Here is a 24274-nt window from a genome sequence, read left to right as displayed (position 1 = left end):
CTCTTTTGCTTCCTAGTGTTGATTCCTCCTATCTGACCTTTCCATATTTATCATAACATCTACCAGGAGAATGTATTTCAAACATAGAACTTGGCAGTTACTATCTCAAATTCTAGACTATGTCTTTAATAAGATATAATAACTATGTACCCTATATTAAGTCCCAAAATGCATCAACAGTTACACTGTGGGGCCCAGGACAGCTTGACTACATTGCTGCCATGACAGGGTCAATAGAAACCAGTCAGAGAGTAGGCCTAAGTCTCTGTTTATTATAAGAGGGAACACCTGGTTCCATGAAAAATCACAAATGGGCCGATCAACATCCAAGGGGAAAATGCTTAATGTTCCAACCATTAAAGATATCACCACATATCCCTGGGCCCGGCACACACCTATCCTCTTTTGCCCAGACATAACTAGCCAACCAGGGTTCCCAAACCCTGTAAATCCCCTCACCCCAGCCTCTGCTATAATAAAAACCCTGCTCTGATTGGGCTCAGGACTCTCTGCTCTCACCAATTGGCTGGACAGATGGAGAGCTCAAGCATGAGGTTGAATAAAGGCTCTATGCTTTTACATACATATTTGGTCTCCATGGTGGTTTTTGAAGGGTCCCCATAATGTGGGTATAACATACACCAAATTAATTTCACAATATGTTATTATTTTCTTCTCACCCCATATAGCTACAGAGACTGTATCTCCCAAGAATGACTTGAATATCCAAAAAAATCCAACATACATTCTGGAATAGATGTCTTTGGAAAAAATTCTAGTGGATATTTTGGTACATAATACATAAACAAGTTTATCAGCCATTATTCTACTCACGCAAATATAAACACTGGGAAAATCAGGTATGTGATATGTACAATAATGCATCATAACAAGATGTTTATCTATGGATACTAAGGGACAAAAAGTAGGAAATTGATTTAAAACTCAGGTATGACTCTTCTCTGCCTTGCTATGTAGATACTGAACAGAGGAGGTTTTCTTGGGTCCAGCATGATTGTGGGAATATTTGATTTCATCCTGATTGTTACTTCTGAAAATAATGGGAAACCCAGGCAGTTACAGAGTAGTCTGTATATATCATGTAAAACTACTATGCAGCAATGCAAAGATACATACACAGTGAGTATAGTGTATCCACTATATACAATAGAAATGATATCCAATGTGTCTATATGAGCTGGTGGGCTATTCATGAACTTTTCACCCCATGTCTTACTAGGGATCTACTGATAAAATCAACTTACATGATTTTCAATGGTGTTTACACATGGTGTATTGGCACAGGTCCAATTTTAAATTTTTTCAAGGGATGCTCATTCTTGGCACAGTTATGGTATAGAAATAAATGACATCATGACACATGGGTCAGGAGAAAATTTTCACAACATGTTTTCCAGACTCTGTTTGCCATATCTTGAAGTTCTACTATGCAGAGCCTAAGGCCTGAATATTTCTGATTCCTCCAAGAAGTATCTTAAGGGATGGATAGAAAGAACTGGAAGGTATGAGTGGCTTCCCTGGTAAGCAAAAAGAAATATATAAGATATATTATATATATATATAAAGAAATACATATATTATAATATATATATATATATATGTTTGCAGGTAAGAGATACATAATATGTCTGAATACTCCTGACCTATACAATCACTGCTCAGTCTCAAACCTGTGCAAACAAGGATGAGGTGTTTTGGTTTTTGTCATCTTGATCTTGAATCTTCTTATCTTCTTGTGTCATTTGACTGACCCCAAGTGCTTTTGGAGAATAAATGACACTACGGATCTGGATGAAGATTGAATACTCAGAATTGTTCTTGTCCCCAAAACCAGTCAGAAAGTCTATTTTAATGAATTTTTAGATGAGAAGTAAGTACTTGTCTTTTTTATTTTCTCTCTAGCTATTTTCTTTAATAATTTGTGCAACCTTTGATAGTACAGGGGTAGTCACTGCATATACTTTTTGTCTTCTTCTTAAAGACACTATTTGCAAATCAACAAAACTCATTTTGTACTTTGCTGGTTACTAATTTACTATTTTAAAGTGGAAGAGATAGTATGTATCTTTCTACTGCCTCAAATGTTAGAAGTCAAGAGATATGGAACTCTCTACATGCTTCCATGATAGACAGCAATACTCCTGACAGCTGTGGCCCAGGGATTCTCCTAACCACACCCACAGGTACAAATTGAGTATTAAGAGATTTAAGAAAACTCTCTCTTAATGACTGCTAATGTTTCTTCCACCAGCATACATTTCCTCACACATTTATAAAGGGGGATCTGGTCTCTGTGTCCCTCATCCAGGGAAGCCTCTTCATGTAGCTATCTAGTAACTCTTTCAAATATTGTTTCACATACCTTATTATACCAAAGGAAGTATGCCTTCTAAAGTTGTTACTACAAAAATAAGTTATCTTCCAACAGGACTTTTTATGTTGTCACATTTTATTCTGTTTCATTTCTACATCTGCACAGTTCTGGATTTGGGTTTTTCTAAACACTGGGTATTTTCTCTATATTGTAGACAATACATTTTCATTGAGATTTCTGATTTAAAAAATTTTATCCAGGGATTAAATTATTTTAAATACCCAGATGATATTTCCTTGATAAGACTGGGTTGGTTGAATTTTAATTGTTCAGTTTTACATTCTTTTTATAATGTAAGGAGTGATTGTTCCTTCAACACATCATTGGAATGGCTAACCAAACACAATTTTGATTTGTCTGTAAGTGAAGCAAGTTACAACATATACAAAGCTGCATATGTACTGGCCCACTCCATCCATGAGATGCTTCTTCAGAAATATGATTTGTATCCAGTTGAAAATAACTCAGAACAAAAAAGGGCTTCCTTGAAGTAAAGTCAATCAAGTCTCTTTGCCTGAACTGTTTTAATTATATTAGAAGTCACTTTTCAGTTTCCACACCAATCAAGAGCTGATCTGTACTACAAGTAGTTTCCATGAATATTCTAAAGTCCTTCTTTATATTATATCAGTCTTAAAAGGCTTCACATTTCTGAATGAAACCCTAAGAATCAGTGACCAACAGGAATTGAGGGTGTTTCGCCAACATATGTATGTATTATTATAGTTGGTGTCTATTTATTTGGAGTGTTCCCAAAGACAAGCAAATAGTCTTAAAACAAAATGGTGATTGTTATTATCCTTTGAAATTTTCTGTTTTTCTCCATGCTTTGACTAATATTAACATTGTAATTTATAAAGGTCTATAAGAATTTGGCCCTCTATTATGGCCCTCTATTATGGCATCTCTGTCCTTGCTCTCCTTCTCTGTTCTTCCCCCAACCCAACCTTCCTGATCCTTCATGTTCTCCTCCCTCTCCTTTTCTCCTCTCCTCTTTCTCCTACCTCACTCTCCCTTCCCCATGCTCCCAGTTTGCTCAGGAGATCCTGTCCCTTTCCCCTTCTCCGGGGGTCCATGTATGTCTCCTGTAAGGTCTTCCTTGTTTCCTAGCTTCTCTGGGGTTATAGATTGTATGCTGGTTATCCTTTGCTCTATGTTTAATATCCACTTATGAGTGAGTACATACCTTGTTTGTCTTTCTGTGTCTGGGTCACCTCACTCAGGATGGCCATTTTCTTACCTAGAGGTACTTGCTAGAGGTACTTGCTTTGGAGCTTCATACAAGTGCACAATCAGATCAGCCTGTTACTCTGGGTTCTCCAAATGACTGTCTAACTGGCCTCCCTCTGTTGCATTGTACTAGTTGTTCTTAAGCCTTCAGTTTGATTAAATTTCTTTTCTGCTTTTAATTGTTCTTTACTTTGGGGACTTCTTCAGAGGGGACACTGATTTTATTGGACCATTCTTTTTTCACAACACCTGATCCCAACTAAAGATGAATCCACATTCATCATTTTCCAGATGATTTGAGTGTCCAGTTCCCAGTTGATCATTGATCTTAAATTTTTGTAAATTTATATATACATCATTTATCTATCTCATCCTTGCTATTTTAACTTTTGTTTTGGCTTACTATATACTTAGCTAATTCAATCAAAACCAATCTATAAGTATAATCAATCATTAAGCACACCTATGAAATACATAATCCATGTAACCTTCCAAACTGCTATTTCTAAGACACACAGTGAATTGATGGTGAGTTGATCACTCATTCATAAAGTGCAGAATTTAAAAATTTATAGACCTGAAATATGACTGCCTTACATGAGTGACATTACATCATTTCTTACATATGGAAACTTGGTAATAAAATGAGGATGAAAAGGAAGAGAATAAAAACAAAATGATAAATAAAAAATAAGTTAAGACATTATTTTTATGAACAGTATAAAATGTACCCCCTTTTCTTTTCAAATACTGCAGAACTACATTAACAAAGGCTGATCACCCTCACCACTTGCCACTTTGTTTAATGGCTTTAATTGCCACCAGTTGTTGTGTTTCAATTGACATCATCATAGATAAATGACACAACTTCCCCAACTAAAACTCTGTGCTAACTCAAGACAGGAAATCCCATGCACACTCCCTCTCTAACTCACAAGACTCAATTGTTCTAAGGTTTTGAATCTCTAATTAATTGAGGCAGTTCAAATTCCAACAATCATATTTTTATCTCCTTTAATTTCTATACTTAAACAATTTCTCAACTTCTGGAGATTGTCATTTGCATCTATTCAGCACCTTCTGGCTTTCAGAGTTTTCAATGATAAGTCAGGTGTAATTTTGATAGGTCTGCTTTTATATGTTACTTGACCTTTTTTCCTTTGTAGCTCTCAATATTCTTTATTTAATCTGTATGTTTTGTGTTTTGATTATTATGTTGTGAGGGAAAAATGTTTTTTGGTCCAGTCTATTTGGTGTTCTGAAAGCTTCTTGTACTTTCATAGGCATGTCCTTCCTTAGGGTGGGAATGTTTTCTTCTATGATCTTGTTAAATATGTTTTCAGTGCCTTCTTCTATATATATTGTTCTTAACTTTGTTCTTTTCATGGTGTTACAGATTTCCTGGATATTTTGTGTTAAGAACTTGTTGGATTTAACATTTTCCTCAATTGTATCTTCAGTGCCTGAAATTCTCTCTTCCACCTTTTGCATTCTGTTGGTTATGTTTGCATTTGTAGTTCCTGATTGTTTACCCAGATTTTCCATTTCCAGCATTCCCTCAGTTTGTGTTTTCTTTATTTCCTCTATTTTAATTTTCAAGTCTTGCACTGTTTGAATTGTTTCCTTAACCTTTTTGATTTAATTTTCTTGACTTTCCCTGCTTTCTTGGAGAGATTTTTTAATTTCTTGCATTTTTGTTCATCTTTTCCTCCATTACTTTAAAAGAGTTTTTCTTTTCCTCTTTAAGTGCCTCTATCATCTTCAAAAAGTTATTTTTAAAATCATCTTCATCTGAGCTGGGATGTTCAGGTCTTGCTGGTGTAGAACCCTTACTCTCTGGTGGTGTCATATTACTCTTTGTGTTGTTGACTGTGTCCTTATACTTTCTTATGCCCATCTCTTCCTCCAGTGCGTGCAGGTGGGGGTCTGTGATTCAGAGGGGCTCTTTTCCTCCAATTGGTATAGGTGGGACCTGTGGCTTAGATGGTCATTCTTTCTCTTATGTTGGGGGCAGGGCCAAGGCTCCAATGGTGGTTGATCTGAGACTAGGCTGCATGGCTCCAACACAATAGATCACAGGATGTGCAGTTTGGGTTGGATATAAAGGTTGGAGATGGCTTTATGTAATGTTGGCTGCTAAGAGACATTGGATTGTGAAAGCAGATAGATTAAACCAACTTATACATTTTAAAAATATCATGACTTCAAAATTTAAGTTAATAGGTGTATTTCTTTGGGGGAGAGGTTATGCTTTTATTTCCACAGGAAATGAGAGGCTATAGATTCACTATGGGTTAAAAAATAAGGTTTGATTGAAAAAGACCCCCTAAAAATCCTGGCTATACACATAAAGATATAAACCTAAAGGAACTACAAGACATGTAATGTATATTTTACCTGCATAAACACAAAACAGAAAGTCATCTTTGACTGACTTGTGTACAATACAGTGTCTACTTGTATTAATGCAGATATGTATGTAACCTTTAAGAGTTTATGTATTTTCAGAGGAAGGGACAAGACAACAATGAAGATGAATGTTCCAGGTGATCCAGCAGCCAAAACAACTTTAAGGCTCCTGACTGAGATAATCCAGCCTCACAAAATCCTCCAGCCAAGACTTGACAATTATCCCAATTTCTCGATGTTCCTTCAAAGACTACCAGCACCCCCAGACAACAAGAAGTATTATAGAGTATGATGTGTACATTCCCAAAAGATGATATATGGGTATTAATTTTCATTTAAGGGGGGTTGGTTGCAAGCTGTTATTGGTAAGGGTCAAAAAAGGCTGAACCAAAGAGATTATGTTCAAAGATATCTTTCTGTAAAGAAAAAGGGGAGATATAGAAATGATAGGATAAAAGGGTAGATTATTGAATCTATTTTTAAACTAAAGAAAACCCAAGTACTAGTCTTAAATATTTTGCATTGTGTAACGATGAAACTTTATAGTTAATTTTGTTGTACTGTAGGTATATTCCTACTCTTATTTGGAGTATTATATTTATGAAACTCATTTAAAACATAATATATAATTAAGAAAAATAGATTCATAGTAATCTATAATAGTCAAACTTATAGTCATATTGAGTATTTTTCAAGGTCATGCACAGATAGATAGATAGATAGATAGATAGATAGATAGATAGATAGATAGATAGATAGTCTTCAAATATTTCAAAGACCTAAAAAAATATGACATCTATTATGTCTAAAAATTTAAGGCTTTTCATGACAGTGAGACACATCTGATCCTGACAGTACCAATCAACTTCTGAAAAGATGGTGGACATCAAGGAACCTCCACATGGAGTTTTCTTTCTTTATGGCAATACCTAGATATTTGGGCAAAGAAACATCCCTTGCCTCAATTACTGAAAATACACAGTCCAAACTGGACCACCAGGACATAAAAGAAAGTGACTACCAAACTTTGCTAAGACAAGGTAGACAGTCCTTCAAAATTCCCAGCTTCTCAGAAATGTCTGTCTATATTTGGGCCTGTAGCCCAAAGATGGATGCCTCAAAATTACAGAAGAACTTTGCATGACTGTCCAGGCAGCTTGATGTCCTTGTTATTAGGTAACATTTCACCCTTCTGGGGTCTATGATATAGTTGAAGACTCAATAGTCATAATTAAAGTCTGTCTTAGATATTATAAAAGGTGAGCTAGATGTAAAATTTTAGGTTCACAAAGAGATGATAAATAATATTTTCTCTAAACCTGCTAAATACAAATGGATTGGATATTGTAAATGTAATTCTTACTTGATAAATATTTTTGTTGTATAAAATTTTGCTATGTTAAAGTTAAAAACTTTTTTATTTAGGAAAAAAGGGGAGAAGTGTATTGGAATAATCCTTTAGTACATTGTGAAAATGTGCTGCTCTTATTGTTAACAAAAAGCTGATGGTCTGATAGTTTGCCAGGAAGAAATTGGCCCAGACAGCCAGACACAGAGAGAATTCTGGGATAAAGAAGGGCAGACCCTGAGAGATGACAGCAGATGCAGAGGGAGTAGCAGATGCAGGTGCCATGCTAATAAACCCTACCTCCATGTGGCATAGCATAAATAAAGAAAATGAGTTAATTTAAATGTAACAGCTAGTTAGCAATAAGCCTAAGCTATTGACTGAGAGCTTTTTATTAATATTAAGTCTCATTATGGTTATTTTGGAACTGGCAGCCAGGAAAGGAAACCTCTGCCTACAGCATATTTGTTTTCATTCAGTTTTAAAAAGATTTTAATTGCTTTCTTATTTCTGACTTGACTTACATTTATTCAGTAGAGAATTGTTCATTTTACATGAGTTTATAAGATTTCTGATGTTTCTGTTATTGCTGATACCCAGCTATAATCCATGATGGTCTGATAGGATGCAGAGAGTATTTTCAATTTTCTTGTAGATACTGAGAGTTTCTTTGTGTCCTAGTATGCAGTCAATTTTGGAGAAAGTTATATGAGGTGCTAAAATTAATTCCAAAGTATTGTGTGCATGCCCTCCAGACATACATGTTCTAAACTATTTTTGAGTAGCATACTTACTCCTTCTGATAGTCTGAATCATTCAACCCTGCTAACACTGTAACTTCAATCTTACTTATCCTTTTAACTCCTGGGCATTAGGAGCTCCATGTGGCCAGAAAATTTTGGCACATACTTCAATGGAATGCTGTTGTCTCATGGTAGAATGACTCAAACCTTGAACACACAAGCCACACATGCCATAAGATTATGAAAATAGGAAGCAAAACTTTTGTTAGTGGGTCACAAGGGTGGTGAGGAGTAGCACAATTTCCATTTCCATTCATTTATTTCTCTACATATAAATTATTCAGCACTGATATAGAGAACATAGAATTTTACTGATCCCTGGCCCAGAGCCCCAGGCAACCACAATCTACATGTGTGGTGGTTTGGAAGAAAATAAATGGTCCCAAAGGAAGTGGCACTATTAGGAGGCATGACTTTGTTGGAGTAGGTATGGTCTTGCTGGAGGAAGTGTGTAGGGGTTTGCTTTTTGGTCTCCTATGCTCAAGCTATACCCAGTGAGACAGTTCACTTCTTGTTGCCTAAGGATCAAGATGTAGAAGTTTCAACTCCTCCTCTAGTGCCATGTCTGCTTGCATGCCACCATGTCCTACCATGATGACAATGGACTAAATTTTCTGAAACTGTAAACTACCCCCAATGAAATGTTTTCCTTTGTAAGAATTGCCATTGTCATGTTGTCTCTTCATGAATAGAAGAGACAATAGAAACCCTAAGATAGAAGTTAATACCAGGGACTGGGGTGTTGCTGTGATAAGCCTGACCAGGTTTTTTATTTGGAGGAATTTAGACTTTGATACTTTGGGTTATGAAAGTTGTGGAATGATTTTATACTGCTTAATGGGTCATACTAGTAGGAACATGGAAGATTTGAACTTTGGGGGCCTGGTTCAAGGAGATTCAGAGAAGAAGAATTTTAATATGTTTCCTAGAGATCATTCTTGTTTTATTTTGGTGAAGACTGTGGCCGCTTTTTCCTTGTCTGAAAAGTTTGCCTGAGTCTAAGTTGGAGTTTTTTATTAATTCCTTTGGCAGAGAAAATCTCAAAACAGCCTAGTATACACTCTGTCATATGGTTATTAGAGTTAACTCTAATGAAGATTTATAATGGAAAGGAGCAAGCTGAGAAAGGAAAATACAAAATGTACAAATTGAGGATGAAGAGAGAACCAGAAAGTGGAAAGGAGCTAAGTCTTATATTCATAGAGATAAATAGATTAATAAATGAAATAAAATGAGTGATAACCTCTGGGCATGACCTCATTAACCTAAGTTTTCAACTTGTGAAAAGGAATGAAAGAAAAGTTTAGGTCCAGGTGTGATGGTACACATCTTTAATCCCAGTACTCATGAGGCAGAGACAAGCAGATATCTGATTTTGAGGCTAGCCTGGTCTATAGATCAATTTTGAGGACAGCCAAGCTTAGGCAGTGAAGGAAACCATCAAAAAATGTGGTGCATGCCTTTAATCCCAGCACTCAGGAGGAGGAGGCAGAGGCAGGCGGGTCTCTGTGAGTTCGACACCAGCCTGGTCTACAAGAGCCAGTGCCAGGACCGGCTCCAAAGCCATAGAGAAACCTGTCTTGAAAACCCCCCCAAAAAATTAGTGAAGATCTAACTGAACAAGGGAGCCGTGTTCTAGACTCAGCAAGCAGCAGAATGTGGCAGCTTTGGACATGTAGTTTTGGCTTTAGATTCGTGGATAAAAGAAAGTGGCTATGGCATCTTACTCCTTGACTAAGGAAAGCCACTGATGCTAGGTGTGTGGCAGTAGCACCCATGAACAGAGGCCCAGAAAGGCCATTGTGTGAAACTGTGAACTTGAAGCATGGATTGACTTGGAAATCCCAATATATTGAAGATGCCAGAGTTGTGGAATATCTGCTAAGGAAAGATACTAACAGGAAGTATAAAGTATAACCAGCCCACAAAAAATAAGTGTGTTGCAGTCATCAAAGCAGAACACATTTCTCTTTACATCCTATGTGCATTTGAAGAAATGTATCATATTCTCCATCCCCAATTTTTTTCTTATAGATTTTTGGACCATCAGGCACTGTAGCAGGAGTAAGAATAATGGGCTGCTGGGTCACATTTTCAGGACTTCTGTAGGCTGGAACACACACGTGCACACATGTGTACAAACACATAATCACTTCTATTTGGTAATGAAGTGTTGTTATGCATAGTACATCCAATTTATGTTTCAAGGGCCATATAAAACCCCAATCTTGAGAGGTGTAACAGTAAGTAGAGATATTTCTCAAAGGCAGATTAGCCTAAAGAATATGACCAGGAGTTGATTCAAAATCCCAAGTCTCATGGCTCTAATTCTCTCTTGGGGATCTGTCAAGGGCCCCCAAAAGCATACATATCTTCCCAGTGGAACCTTGAGTGCATTCAGTATTCTACATAAGTGGCAAGATCTCCTGTAGAATAGCTTCAGTCTGGAGAAGAGACTTCTTCTATTCTTAGTTCCCACTCATAATTTTCTGGTTCCCCGAGAAGATAAACAGGATAGGCAAACCCTTAAACAAGTTAACCAAATGAGAGAAAGAATATTCAGATTAATATACTTTAAAAGTAAAAGGAACTATAAAAGTAATACCAAAGAAATTCAGTAAATCATATGTCATATCATTAAAACTGTATTTCAAAATTAGAAAATTTAAAAGCCTGCGGTCCATTCTTACAGATATAGAAAATAGAAAAAATCTTTAAAATTATATGAAACCACAGCAGACCAACAGCAATCAAAACAATACTGTACAAAAAGAATTCAGCTGGTGTTACTGGCATTGTTGATTTTAAATTATACTACAGTACCATAATAAAAAACACAATAGCGCTTTCAGAAAACAGATGTAAACTAATAGAATAAAATTGAGGTACCAGATACAGTGCATGAAAATACAGCAACCTGATTTTTAACAAAAATACCAATAACATATGTTAGGGAAAAGACAGTATCTTAAACATATGGTATAAGAAACCTGGGTTTTAGTAGGCAAATTAACAAAACTTTAATATTATCTATCATCCTGCACATAATTGATCAAGAACCTCCCCTTAAGACCTGTTAACATTAACCACTGGAGGGAAGATTAGGACGTACACTTCAACTTCTAAGGGTACTAATTTTCTGAATAGGATGTGGTAGCACATCGAACTGACAAGAAAGATCTCATGAAACAACAGAGGTTCTGTGAACATACCTGGATTTATCTGTATCACATTATTTCTGAAACAGCCTAGTGACTTCTGTCATGAAGCTCATGGTTATGCCGAATCTGTCAATCTACAGTCTAAGGACTAGGAAAGCACTTTGATGAGACTTCTCTGAAGGTGGTCTAGTCAGCATCCATAACACTCATTGTAACTAGTCATAGAAAGCCTAATGTCTGTGTTTGTGAATCCAGGATTTATACAAATTACTCTATGCCTCTTGTTCCTCATTATCTTTCAGTGTTAGGAAAATGATGAATAAAAATTAGGCTGGGCATTGGTGGCACACGCCTTTAATCCCAGTACTAGGGAGGCAGAGGCAGGAGGATCTCTGTGAGTTCCAGGCCAGCCTGGTCTCCAGAGCGAGTGCCAGGACAGCCTCCAAAGCTCCACAGAGAAACCCTGTCTTGACAAAACAAAAAATTACGATAATTATAATGCTTCAGTTTGAATCATGAATTAATGAACATTATAGATGCTGTCGATGTAATCATTTTCAGGGAGATTTGTACTTACTATGTTAGAAAAGTAGGGTTTTGTAATGCATGCTTACACCATAAAATGGAAATGAATAACAAACAGATCTTTGAAAATACATGCAAGTAAAAGACATCAGTTATAAACAGATTTTTTTCCTGGAAGAAGGAGGAGACAAGATCTTTGATTTTCTTTTTCTGCAGCTAATAAGACATCTTTGGAGACTGGACTATCACAGACCAATTTGTCTAATTGTGAGCTCTGTGCATTGAGACTTCAACCATATATATTATTCACTATGTAGGTTGCATTATAACCCTTCTTTTCTGTGTCAAAAATAGTTCTTCCCATTGTATCATTCTGTCACTTTATACGTCTCACTAAGTTCACTATCTGATATTTTATTTACTTCAATACTTAAGTCTAAGTTTGATTCAATCTTATTTGGGCACCTTGCAAGGAAGTGGCAAGATTTGTATCTCATGGCCATGGCTCAACAGAGAAACAACGTAACTAAGTAAGTGCTGAAAAATCCCATGAAGGTTGCAGGGTTATTGGAAAAATTATTTGTTATCATGAAATTAAACAACTGTTTGAGAAGTAGGGTGAGAGAAAACAAATATGAAAAATACTAGCCATGGGGACTGTGAATCTTATGGATTTTTATTTCTGCCATTATACTCAAAAGTAGGTTTCTTCTTTTTACTCACACTAGGTAGACTTTGCATTGGTGTCTCTTGCATAGCTGTAGAGTATGTATCTCATTGACAATTTCTTAAATATTCCAGAAAGATTATTGTGATTTAAGAGAGCAGGATGACAACAATGCTACTGATCAAAGCATTTTGAAAGTTTTGAGAAATCTTGAGACACTGGGCAAATTATGTTGTATATTTCTGTCTTTTCTATGGTTATAAATGCGCACAGATTTTTTTTTAAATTTTTTTTATTTTTTTATTTTTCTCTCTTTTTATTATTATTAATTCAAGTTAGGGAACAGGCTTGTTTCACATGTAATTCCCCTCTCCCTCCCCTTACCCCCATTCCTTCTCCCCCACCTCCAACCTACCCCCCACCCCATCCACCCACCACTACCCAGGCAGGGTAGGGCCCCCAACCAGGGCTCCACCAAGTCCACCAAATCTTCCTGGCGCACAGAATTTTTATGTCATGGAAAATGAACGAGCATGTTTTTACCAAGTAAGTTGTTTTGGAAACAATTGAGGCCACACTACAATGTTCTATCTCTTAATAAATACAAGCTCATTAAACCAAGGGATTATTGACAGTTGTATCCATGGCCATTCAACTTGACATGTCTGTTTCTTGTTGCTTGAGCAAGAGATCTCTTTCTCACGGTTCCCTTTGTTTCCTGGGGTCCTGGCAGAATTCATAATAGTTGATGTATAACAATATCTGTATCTCTTTTTCTCATTAACGATAGTTTATTATATCACAGGAGAGCTAGCAAGAAAGAAATAGAAGAGCAGAGCAAGACAGAGAGTAAGAAAGAAGAGAGACAGAGTTAATGGCTGACTGCCATGGTCAGTCGCCAGAGAAAGTTAGCTGTGTCTCTTGTAGGAAGTATAGCCAGGCATCACAGGGTCATAACTCAGCAGGACCACTCTTCTCATAATTGTAACATAGATCTTCACCTTTTCATGTTCTTTTTCATCTTTTTAAGAATCTTACTAAGTTTCTAAAAGAGAAAAAGACAGATCTGCTTTTCCTTTCTTAGCAGAAATCCTAAAAGTACTAAAAATATGAAGATAATCCATATTTAAAATGCAGAAATTCTGCTTAAAGCTGCCTGTTACCTCCAAAATGATAGTTTAGAAAATATATGCAGAGTCTAACAATTTAGTCTAAATTGCATGGGGTATAATTATTAATTTTATGGAAATGGGAAGCTGTTGTTACTTCTGAGAGTGCTATTGTTCTATGAAAAGATGACTTTTACATACTTGACTGAAGCAAAATGAATCAGGTAACCAATTGACAATGAAGATGTAATGCATTAATAAAATTAGTAAAATAAAGCATACATTTTGGACTACTGGTACGAAGTTGACAGCCTGAGTTCAAACCCCAGAATCCGTGTACAGATGTAAGGAAAAAAAATCGAACACACAACTTTTCTGATCTCCACATGCATGCCATGGCATGTGGACTTCCCACAGAAACACACAATAGCAACAAAAAGCAACAACAATAAAAAAGAATATATTCTAAAGTGCATATCCTAATTAGCAGTGTTGATAGAGTTAATTTTCATTCTAAACTAGTAAAATATTGTGGAAATTTACCTTTATTATTTCATTTCTTGTTGCAATATTCTTTTGGGAGGAGAGGTTTTCAAGACAGTGTTTACCAGTAGCTGTGGAGTCAGTCCTGGAACTCACTCTGTAGACCAGGATGGCATCAAACTTGCAGAGATCTTCGAACTACCACTGCCTGGTGGAATATTATTTTTCTATGTGTACACAAATACTATGTATTTGAAGTGTAATTCCTTATTTGCTTTTATGTCTGGGAAAGGATAAAGGACAAAAGATCCCTTAAGGCTACTATTTATTTTTAATATAATATTTTTATTGAGACTTCCATATATCCTTGACTCCTCTGCATAACCCTTTCCATGTCTATCACTCAGCCCCACCCATTCCCAATCTGTATCCATTACCTTAGCTCACTGATTCCAATTTCTTCTGTCCACAAACTTGTTTGTGTGGGGCCATGCACTGAGCATATTCTACCCTCAATTTTCATACCCAATGGATATAATGTGTTTTCTTGATAGCTTTTGACAAGGCTCAGATTTTTAAATTCAGAAAGCCTTCTGAGACATTGATTTTGAAACCTATGTTAGAATGTAAACCTTCATATACTTCCCGCACAGATACTCTTTGGGTCTGAATGCAGGGTACGTGGGTAATCTGAGATGCACACAGATATGTATTTCCATGTTAGAATTGTAGCAACTAGTCCCCACAAATTACAAGAATTTTGAAAGTTTTCTTTTAATAACTTTGAGATTGGCATACATTTTCCCATTTCAAAGATAAAAAATTAAATTCTTTCATATTTATATTGTCCCCTTATGTGTTTTATCCAAATAACAACAGTGTGAGAAGGCAAAACATTAAAACTCAATTGTATTCACCTAATCAAATTAGAAAAATTCTACACCATGGACCAGGAAGAATAGGTGTAATGTCATTATTTATTCATATGAGTGCAATTAGGATGGAAACTTAGATTTTATGCAGAAGTCAACAACCACAGGTGAAAATGTTTGTATGTAGAATACCAAATAAAAAATAGTAGAGTCCTACAGAAAAAATAATAAAAGACAAAATGCTGTATACATCAGATGCTTAACTATGATTTTGTAATTTAATAAATGATACTGTATAATGAAAGTGGAATTTGCAAATATTTCCCATCAATTTTCTTTCTTCTTTTCCTACCTGTCCCTTGCCAGCCAGCATCTGTTGTTCCTTCCTTCCTTTTACAATGTATCTAACTTTCTTTCTGACCTAACAATAAATTCCTGGTCCTTCACACTAGAAAAGCTTACTGCTAGAGATCTCAATTTCATATACATGAATTGTTTAATAATTGAAAAGCATAACTTTTTTTCTGTCTGTGATATTCTATGAATATGTACATTTGACAAAATAATATGTCAATCGTGCAGGATCTTTACTGTGATATGTATGTTATGCTCACGCAAACACAAACATGCATAAAGTCACTCATTAAGCACACAAATAGATAATGATGTATTCAGAGATGGAGATTTATGATTTGCATCACACCTGTTTTTCACATGGGTTATATAACATTACTCCTGTCTCATAAGTCATATCATTATAAACTTATTTTAGAGATAACAATTAATATATTTTACTCATATCTGTAAAGACTGCAAATCAGAAAGTGAAAGATGAAACACCTAGATAATATCTGGTTATTATATAATAATTATTATATCATATTATATAATTATTATATAATATTTGAGTTATAATATCAACTCTAACACAGTATTTATTCCTAGAACTGTCAGGAAAATTTGCAACATTCTGTTAAGTTAAACAAACACGTTTCACTCCTTTTTGTTGTATTTCTCTTTTTCTTTCTTCTTTTTTTTCATGAGCAATACAGTAACACACAATAAAAAAAGCAGATAGCTTTTATTATAACACTAGCATACAAATGATGATTTGTGGACTTCAGAATACTTAATTTCTGAATACTTAAAGTCTAGGTAGACAAGTATTCTGGAACATTGTTCATTTACTTTTGTTTATTCTTTTAAAAATTCATATACTTACATGATGTTTTCTAATCATATCAACTCCTAGCCTTCTGGAATTTCCACCAGTACTCAAACAACACATCTCTCCCCAAACATCATGTCTCTTTTAAAACATAGCCCTCAAAATCTAATTTGTGGTTCCTACCAAAACATCAGTGTGGGTACATCAACACTTCTCAAAACTCAGAACTAGGGAGTCTGATAAGGAATTCTTTTGTACTTTAAGGTTAACCTCATTACATACAAATTTTCTTTCTAAACCCCAAACAAAACAAGAGAAAAATAAACACAATGTGATTACTGATGTTGATTACTGAATTCAAAGAAACATTTGTTTCATTTTTCTGATATATAAATATTCCCTTTTGACAAGGTGTCCAAGGAATATAGATGCACCAAATTTCACATACATCTCAGAATTCTCTCTCATGGGACTCACAGATGATCCTGAACTGGAACCTGTTCTCTTTGGACTGTTTTTGTTCATGTATTTGGTTGCGGTGCTTGGGAACCTGATCATCGTCCTGGCTGTCAGCAATGACCCTAACCTACACACACCCATGTACTTCTTTCTCTGAAACCTGTCCTTGGCTGACATAGGCTTTATTTCCAGCACAGTCCCAAAGATGATTGTGAACCTTCAGACGCACAGAAGAAGCATATCCTACGTGTCCTGCCTGACACAGATGTCTGTCTTTGCCATTTTTGGTTGTTTAGATGACATGCTTCTGACTGTGATGGCTTATGACAGGTTTATAGCCATCTGCCATCCCCTCCATTACCAAATCCTGATGAACCCCCGACTCTGTGTCTTGATGGTTTTGAGCTCATTTTTTGTTAGCTTGCTGGACTCCCAGCTGCACAATTTGATTATCATGCAACTCCCATACTTCAAGGATGTGGAAATTGCTAACTTCTTTTGTGATCCTTCTAAACTCCTTAATATGACCTGTTTTGACTCTTTCTTTAATGACATTGCTGTGTGTCTCACTGGTGCCATATTTGGATTTTTTCCCATCCTTGGGATCCTTTTCTCTTATTACAAAATTGTGTCATCCATTCTTAGAATCTCATCTTCTGGGGGGAAGTTTAAAGCTTTCTCCACCTGTGTGTCTCATCTGTCAGTAGTTTGCCTATTTTATGGAACAGCACTGGGAGTGTATCTTAGTTCAGCTGTGTCATCCTCTCACAGAAAGAATTTGATGGCAGAAGTAATGTACACCGTGGTTACACCCACGCTTAATCCATTCATCTACAGCCTTAGAAACAGGGATATTAAAGGTGCCTTGAGGAGGCTGCACTTAAGAACTCATTAATTTATTTTCTATTCCATATTTTCATATTGGGCATTTGAGAAATCCATTATGTATACCTCTAGATCTTGCTTTGTTTCTCACATTGTCTGCCTTGAAGAATTTCATTTCTCTCTAGGTTACATAACTGAATTCTGCTTCTTTAATATGTCTGTCCCCGTTGGATTTGATGTATATTTATGAATCCTATTTTCTTCAGTACTACCATGACTGAATTCAATGTACCTTGGTACTTGCTACTTTCTAAATAATTGCCTCTGTTGACTGAGATAACTGTTTATATTTAAACTTTACATCATATTTGAAAGTTTATTATTTTTATTAAAAATTGCAAATGGTATAGCTTTTAAAATACTTATTTTATTTATGTATGTGTCTCGTGATTACATATTACAGAGGCATCACTGGGGTGTCATAAGAAGGTCCCAGATCCTCTGTGGAGGCAGATTTGTGCTTCCTAATGTGCATGGTAGGAATTGAACTTGGATCCTCTGAGCAAGCTGCAAGTAGAATTAATGGTTGAGACATTTGAAAAGCTCCAAAACTACTTTTAAAAGAGATTATGAATCTGAAGTTTATCATTGATCCTCTAGTTTTAATTTCATTTGAATTCTCAGAGGAGCTTTATGAATATTGATAGATGAATATCATAGCAGTGTCTGACTTACATAAACCTGAGTGAGAAATAAAACAAACCAAACCAAACCAAACAAAAAAAGCAAAACAAAAAACAAACCATAGACATAATTCAGTGTCTGTTCTAAAATTTTTATCCTCAAGTTAATTATGAACCAATCTATTATAACAGGAATTGGACTTCTTCTTGCAACTTGCCTTAAAATAAACTCCCTTCGGAAAAAAGTTTGCATCTTTTTTCAAGTTGCATGTTTTTTGTTTCCAATTTAACTCCTCTGCATCTTTTGATGCACAGTCAGGGCATATCAAATCACTTCTTCATTTTCCAGTTTGTTTTGTCACTTACTGACACTTCTTGCCACTAAATTCTATCATCGTTAAAATTAAGTGTAGTTAAGGGCTGGAGAGATGACTCAGTGCTTAATAACACTTGCTGTTCTTGCAGAGGATTGGGGTTCAATTAACAACACTCACATGGTGGCTCAAAACTATCAATAACTCCTGTTGCTGAGGATCGGGCATCTCCTTCCTGCCTCTGAATGTACTGCGTGTGCATGGCATATATGCATACACACAGGTAGAACACAAGCATACTTTATATATTTTGACAACATCTGTCTGCATTAAACCTTTAAAAACAGTCTGTTTTGATAACACCTTCATAATGTGAATGCCAGAGTGTTTTGGGGACTCTTCTGTATTATATCTGTGACTAAAATTTTCCTTTCTTTTTCTACTATGAAGCAGTCACGATATATCCTGACTTCAATTCTGCTTTTGAAAATACATAGATTTCATTATATACCTTGAGAATATTGGGTATGAATTATAGTATCATTAGAAAGATGAATATATTTTGATTTTTGCTAAATCAATGAATCTTGTTGTAAAAAATGTGTCTCTATTTAGTGTCTAAATGATGTTTCAGTGATGATATTTTGTCTCAAGTGTAATAAGACAGAACAGAATTATCTCTATCACACTCTGTAATTTCTTATCTTGCACAAATTCTCTCCATCTTGAGTATCTGCTTCACTGTAATCCTTTTTTGTTAGTTATTTAATAGAGCATGTGTTGAAAAACTAATGCCAAATAAACTCATTTTGTAAATACACTATCTGCCTTTAGTGTTTGTTTATAGAAGTGAATAATGAACCATTAGAATATGGGCATTAGTTCCCTCTCTCAACCAATGATAACAAAAGCGAACACTCCATAACAATTCTGCACTTCCATTCTTTTTTGGGCTGCTTGACATGATTGTATTCTTTCATGGGAAATATGGTTTACTTTCCAAAATCTTTGAGACAATCAGATTCACCATACAGAGAGATATGGGTGGTAAGCTTAAAGCCAGCCTGTTTTATGTCTCAAAAAGTTACCATTGCTCCCATAGTACACTCTGACAAAACAGGGCAAGAATCAATGCATTATATTCTGAGACACAGTCGGAAAACATACATTTAACTGAATGGGGAAACATTTGAAGTCAATCTTTGCTGCATACTTTGTACAGAAATATATTCTGAGTCATAAACTTTAGTGAGCATCATTGAAGCCTGAAAGAGGAAAGATCTACTGAAATTTCTAAAAACTACTACTCTCCCAGACTGACAGCTGGGGAACCTGCATAAGACTAAACCAGGTCCCCTGAGCGTCTGTATCAGTTGGGGTACTTGGGCAGTCTATGGGGCTGCTGGCAGTGGAACTAGTATTTATCTCTAGTGCATGAACTGTCTTTTTGGAGCCCATTCCCTATGGAGGGATACTCGCAGCCTAGATACAGGAGTGAGGCCCTCATTCCTTCCCCAAAAGAACACAACAATAGCCAGGGCAACATGTCACCACCAGAGCCCAGGTATCCTACTACAGCAAGCCCCGGATATTCCAACACATGAAGAATAAGAAAAAGATCTTACAACCAATGTTATTAAGATTATAGAGGTAGTTAAAGAAGAAATAAATAAATTCCTTTAAAAATTGAGAAAAATGCAAACAAAAATTGGAGGAAATGGGTAAAACCCTTTAAGAACACCAAGAAAAAACATGCAGTTGAAAGAAGAAATAAAACTGTTCAAGATCTGAAAATGGAAATAGAAGCAATAAAAAATCACAAACTAAGGGACTCTCTGGAGATGTAAAGTATATATAAGTGAACAGGAACTACAGCTACAAGCATCACCTACACAATACAAGAGATAGAAGAGAGAATCTCAGGTATGGAAGATATGATAGAAGAAACATATATACCAATCAAAGAAAATGTTAAATCTAAAAAATTCCTGACACAAAACATCCAGAAAATTTGGGACACGATGAATTTGGTCAAACCTAAGAACGATGGGAATAGGAAAAGGAGAAAAATTCCAGCTTAAAAGCCTAGAAAGTATCTTGGGATGAGAATTAGGACTTTGTACTCACAGAGAAGCACTAAGAGGACCAAAAATGTTAATAAAGCAGGGGTATCTCAAAAAATGGAGGAGATAAAGGTCAAACACTTGCATTCCATCCAGAAAGATGAGAGTGGATTTTGTCAATGACCTGCTGAATTTTTTCACTATCTGTGGAGGCAGATTGTAATTACCCACCTTTTGATAAAGAGGCAGCAGTCACCCAATTTCCCTGGAAGGATTATTTCAGACTATTTCCTCCCTAGATCATTACCTGTCTTTAGAGTTGATGTCATACCTACTTTTAGCCTGCTGTAGTCTCTTGGTCAGAGACCATTCTTTTAACTGGAGAACCCAACCTAATGGGAATATGTACTTTGTACTTGGACCATATTGTACACCTGTAATTGAACTGATTATTGTCTGGCAACTTTACCCCAAACTGTACTGTGTTTTAAATATACTGGCAATGAAACAGCTGGCATTAGGCTCCCCAAAGTCTGATCCAGCATGAAGTCAATCGGCACCAGGTTGACATTCTCACTTCTTTGTGAAATATGCTTCACTGTCTGATATCTTCAGGAATCACTTCAACATATTCAAAACAATAATTGAAGAAAAATTTCCTAACCTGACCACATAATAATAAAAACACTAAACATACTAAGCAAAGGAAGAATGTTAAAAGCTGCAAGGGAAAAAGAGCAAGTAGCACAAACCAAGAACTATTACAATTGCACTAAACTTCTCAGTGGGGACTCTAAAAGCCAGAAGGGTGGTAAGGGACGTCCTTCTGTATGTATGTTTCTCTTATTGGTTGATGAATAAAACACTGATTGGCCAGTATCCAGGCAGGAAGTATAGGTGGGGCTACCAGACAAGGAGAATGCTGAGGAGAGGAAGGAAAGAGAAGCCACCAGAGAGAGAGAGAGAGAGAGAGAGAGAGAGAGAGAGAGAGAGAGAGAGATCCCATGTAGCTGTTGGGAAGATAGGACAGGGGATGTTCTCCAATAAGATAAGACCATGTAGAAAGACAAAGATTAGTAGTTACGAGTTAATATTTAAGAGAGAGAGCTAGCCAGTAAGAAGACTGAACCATTGCCCAAACAGTTTCTAATTAATATAAGTCTCTGTGTGTTTATGTGGGGCTAAACAGCTGCCGGACCAGGTAGAACAAAAACTTCTGATTATAAAATGGCAACCAATGTGGGGTGAGAATTGCCACATAAAACTTGATAAAGACAGATTCAGAGAAAAAACTCTAAATGGTTTACAGTATGGGAGAGAAAAGAATAAGGATAAAGTCTTTTTAAAAGAAATAGAATAGCTGGCTGTGGTGGTACATGCCTTTAATCCCAGCACTTGGGAGGCAGAGGCAGGAAGATCTCTGTGATTTCAAGGCCAGCCTGGTTTCAGAGTAAATTCTAGGGCAGTCAAAGTTACACAGAGAAGCCCTGTCTCAAAAAAACTAAAAAATAAAAGCAAAGAAACGGAGTAATAAAAATGTCAGGTAAAGATGGAAAATACACAGAGATTTTGAATACCGTATGTTATTGTGTTGTCTTTGAATTGTTTGACTGCTGGGGAAAGAGCAACAACTGCCAAAAGACATTTGATTATAAATGCTGATGGATTGATCCAACATACATATTTTGAAAATGCTTTGCCTTCAAAATTTAAGTCTAAGAACATTTTACTTTGAAAAAGAGGTTCTGCCATTTGCCCAAGTTAAATCAAGATTAGACCAACAAGTAATTCCATAACCCCTAAAGAAATAGGAAGCAGTTATTAAAGTCTCACATAACAACAAAAATGGCCAGTCCAGATGATTTTAGCACAGAGTTATACCAGACTTTCAAAGAGTAGTTAATGCAAATCCTTGGCAAAATAAAACCACACATAATGGAAAGAAGTAACATTGTCACATTTATTTTATGAGGCCACAGTTACTCTGATATACAAAGCATAAAGGGCTCAACAAAGAAAGAGAATTAAATACCAATTTCTTTTATGAACATAGACAAAAAAGGGCTCAATAAAATACTTGCAAACTGAATTCAATAATACATCCAAAAGATCATCCACCATGATTAAGTCAGCTTCTACCAAGAGATGAAGGGATGTTCAATGTATGAAAATCAGTCAATGTAATCTACAATATAAACAAACTGAAAAAAAACAAAACATGACTTTTGTTAGATGCCAAAAAATCTTGAGCAAAATAAATCCAACACTCACTCATAATAAAAGTCTTGGAGAGATGAAAGATACAAGAAAAATCCTTGAACATAGCAAAAGCAATTTGCAGCAAGCCTATATCCAACATCAAATTAAATGAACAGAAACTCAAAATTATTTCACTAAAATCAGGAAAAACTCAAGTAGTATATTTACTACTTGAAGCTATAGCAATAACAGGGATGAAGAATATTAGGGAGATATAAATTTCAAAGGAAGAATTCAAAGTATTATTATTTGCAGATTATATAATAGTATACATTGGTGACCAAAAAAATTCTACCATGGAAATTATGAACACCTTTAGCTAAGTGAGTTGATACAAAAAAAAAAATTAGTAGCCCTTGTATATCCAACTGACAAATGGACCGAGAAACAAATCAAGCAAACAACCTTCACAATAGCCACACACAATGTAAACTATCTTTGACTAACCTTAGCCAAGCAAGTGAAACACCTATGTGCTGATATCTTGCTTATAAAATAAAGCCTTTCTGAATGTCAGAGAATGGGGATTGCCACTAGCTAAGCATAGAGGACTAGCATATCTGACAAGCATTTCTATGAGCCAGTATATTCTGAAGGACTGGACCACCTAGTCTTGGCATGGTTTGAAGTCACTCTTTTTGGTGTCCTGTTTGTCCAATTTGGACAGCATATTTCCAGCAGTTGAGGCAAGGGCACTTTTTTGCTCAGTGAATTACCTTTGCCTCAATAGTGTATGTTATTGTGCTGTCTTTGAATTGTTTGATTGCTTAGGAAGGAGCAACAGATGCTAAAAGACATTTGATTATAAACGCTGCCAGATTCATCCAACCTATGTATTTTGAAACTGCCTTGACTTCAAAATTAAAATCTAAGGACGTGTTACTTTGGAAAAAAGATTCTGCTTTTGTTTACATGGAAGAAGAAAAGCTGTGGATTCCTTCCAGACTAATATGGTTTGATCAAATGAGACCCCCTTAAGCAGTGGTCCAAAACATGCATTAAGTATGGTACCCATGTGTTCCAGAGATGGCCCTACATCACTGAACATATAGACAGCACTGACTATTCTCAGTGGGTTGTAAAAGGATGACACATAGTTTGGTCAGGAATGTGCTGGTCTTGAGACTAGAGGGTCTGAGATGATATAGAGGACTAGAGGAATGGACATAAATGATCCAGATACATTTTGTCTACATGTATTAACTTCTCTAAAATGCATAAAACCTTGAACATAGAAATGCATAAACAAAATATAATCAATAATTGCTTTAAAAATCCCTCTTACAAGGTTTAAGGAGATCATTAAATTAGTATTTTAAAAGTGCTTTATCAATACTTTATCAGAAAATGTAACTAAAAATAGAATTGTGTTTCCATATTTTGGTTTCAAATTCCAAAATGTCACAGTCTATGATCTGACTAACATTATCAGAATAAGATTAATTGTGATATTTATACCTCACATAGAATCTACCACTCCATGGTTACTTATTCTCTGCAT

At 35.8% G+C, this 24274-nt stretch overlaps 1 protein-coding gene across 1 annotated transcript; it reads left to right on the top strand.

Moving 5' to 3' along the window:
• Positions 1–16585: 16585 nt before the first annotated feature.
• LOC100774399 (olfactory receptor 7E24-like) lies at positions 16586–17524 on the top strand. The gene is given in 1 exon segment (XM_027416961.2): positions 16586–17524. A coding segment is annotated over 1 exon segment (888 nt). The 5' UTR covers positions 16586–16636.
• The last annotated feature ends 6750 nt before the right edge of the window (positions 17525–24274 follow it).

Source organism: Cricetulus griseus, chromosome 5, assembly GCF_003668045.3.
Source record: "Cricetulus griseus strain 17A/GY chromosome 5, alternate assembly CriGri-PICRH-1.0, whole genome shotgun sequence".
NCBI classification, from domain to species: Eukaryota; Metazoa; Chordata; class Mammalia; order Rodentia; family Cricetidae; genus Cricetulus; species Cricetulus griseus.
The sequence above is the reverse complement of the archived record's forward strand: the minus strand, read 5'-3'. Positions and strand labels throughout refer to the sequence as shown.